Below are 1,880 nucleotides of genomic sequence, written 5' to 3'. Positions count from 1 at the left end.
TGGCAAATAACCAATTGTTGAAGATAGAAATAGCAGGAGTTAGTTGTTAGTTGATCAGATTATTAAGACATGTAATACAGGGGAGTGAAACATAAAACTTAATAGGCCACTGAGATATTAAATACAAGTGAATGAGAATGTTGTAAGGGGAAAAGATTGGAAGTTAAGTTTTTGACATGCCTTAGATATAACAGAAACATCACAGTACGGATGCTCAATATGCTCAATGTATTACTGGATTTACAGGTCTGGAAATCAAGTGATGAAGACATTTTTAAGGTATAAACTTAGCATTTATCTGTACATGCATGATAAATGAAATCATAGAAGAGATGACATTGCCTGAAAAATTACCTGAGAAGCAGTATATTAATATCAGTAACATACTAAGGATGGAAACATCTATAATTAAGGGATGCACAATGAATAGAAGCCAGCAAAGATGACTGAGAAGAAAATGAAACACTAGACATTGGAAAGGAGAGCATCCGGGAAAATTTCAGAAGACATGATGGACAAAGGGGGCCAGATGATGCTGAAGGTTATGGTGTTCATGTTGCTGCTTATGATTATGTGAGTGTGAATTAATCTGAAGACTTAATAATCAGAAATATCTTTTTTTTTTTTTCAGCTCAACCCTGTGAAATGCCAGCTCAATACTATCTTACGCCTCAGTTCATGTTCCTGTCCAACATTACTCAGTTTAGCCCCATATTCTACCTCACAGGTTTTCCAGGCCTGGAAACCATTGAACACTGGATCTTCATTCCCTTTTTCTTTATGTACCTTTTGGCCATCTCAGGAAATTGTCTTATTTTGATAATCATTAAGATCAATGTTCGTCTTCACACCCCCATGTACTATCTACTCTCCTTGCTGGCGCTTACTGATCTGGGGCTCTCAGTATCCACCTTGCCTACCACAATGGGGATTTTTTGGTTCAAATCCCATAGTATCTACTTTGAAGCCTGCCAAATCCAGATGTTCTGTATCCACTCATTTTCCTTCATGGAGTCCTCGGTGCTCTTAGTGATGTCCTTTGATAGGTTTGTGGCTATTTGTTATCCCCTGAGATACTCGGTTATTGTCACTGGCCAGAGAATAATCAGGGTAGGCTTACTTGTCATCCTCCGGGGACCAATGGCCCTTGTTCCCATTGTCCTCCTCCTGAAGCTCTTTCCCTACTGTGGACCCCTTGTGCTCTCCCACTCCTTTTGCCTACACCAAGAAGTGATACACCTGGCCTGCACGGATACCACCTTCAACAACCTGTATGGGCTGACCCTGGTGGTCTTCACTGTGATGCTGGACCTAGTGCTCATTGCACTGTCCTATGGACTCATCCTACACACAGTTGCAGGACTGGCTTCCCAAGAGGAGCAGCTTCGAGCCTTCCAAACGTGTACTTCACATCTCTGTGCTGTGTTGGTATTTTTTGTGCCTATGATGGGGTTGTCCCTGGTACACCGCTTTGGGAAGAATGCCCCTCCCGCTGTTCATCTTCTCATGGCCAACATTTACCTCTTTGTGCCTCCCATGCTCAATCCAATTATTTACAGTATTAAAACCAAGGAGATCCGCAGAATCATCACCAATCTCCTTGGCCTGAGAGAGACCAGGGCTGAATTCTAGTGCTAAATCTGTCACTGAGTACTCATAAGAAGCAGGTTAACTATTTCTAGCCCTGAGTATATATGTTTTTCTTTTACCATGACTAAAGTATGGTTCATTTTATTTCTTGTGCCATGGCTTAATATCAGTGATTTTCTCTTTCTTAAGTTATAATAACTCCTTGTTCATCTGAAGTCTTACTCTTTGATGGTGTCTAATACTATCCAAAAGACTGTTACAAGAGTCATCACCAATGTACAAATACTAAA

The 1,880-nt window shown here is 40.7% G+C and overlaps 1 protein-coding gene across 1 annotated transcript; it reads left to right on the top strand.

Moving 5' to 3' along the window:
- The first annotated feature begins 645 nt into the window (after nucleotides 1-645).
- LOC101530629 (olfactory receptor 51M1) lies at nucleotides 646-1,632 on the top strand. Its single transcript, XM_004589965.2, has one exon. The coding sequence runs from the start codon at nucleotides 646-648 to the stop codon at nucleotides 1,630-1,632; it is 987 nt and encodes a 328-aa protein (XP_004590022.2).
- Nucleotides 1,633-1,880: the final 248 nt, after the last annotated feature.

This window comes from Ochotona princeps, chromosome 4 (genome assembly GCF_030435755.1).
Source record: "Ochotona princeps isolate mOchPri1 chromosome 4, mOchPri1.hap1, whole genome shotgun sequence".
NCBI lineage: Eukaryota > Metazoa > Chordata > Mammalia > Lagomorpha > Ochotonidae > Ochotona > Ochotona princeps.
The sequence above is the reverse complement of the archived record's forward strand: the minus strand, read 5'-3'. Positions and strand labels throughout refer to the sequence as shown.

Excerpts from the sequence above, each read along its gene's own strand:
- LOC101530629 (XM_004589965.2), top strand. The coding sequence starts at position 646 with ATGCCAGCTCAATACTATCTTACGCCTCAGTTCATGTTCCTGTCCAAC.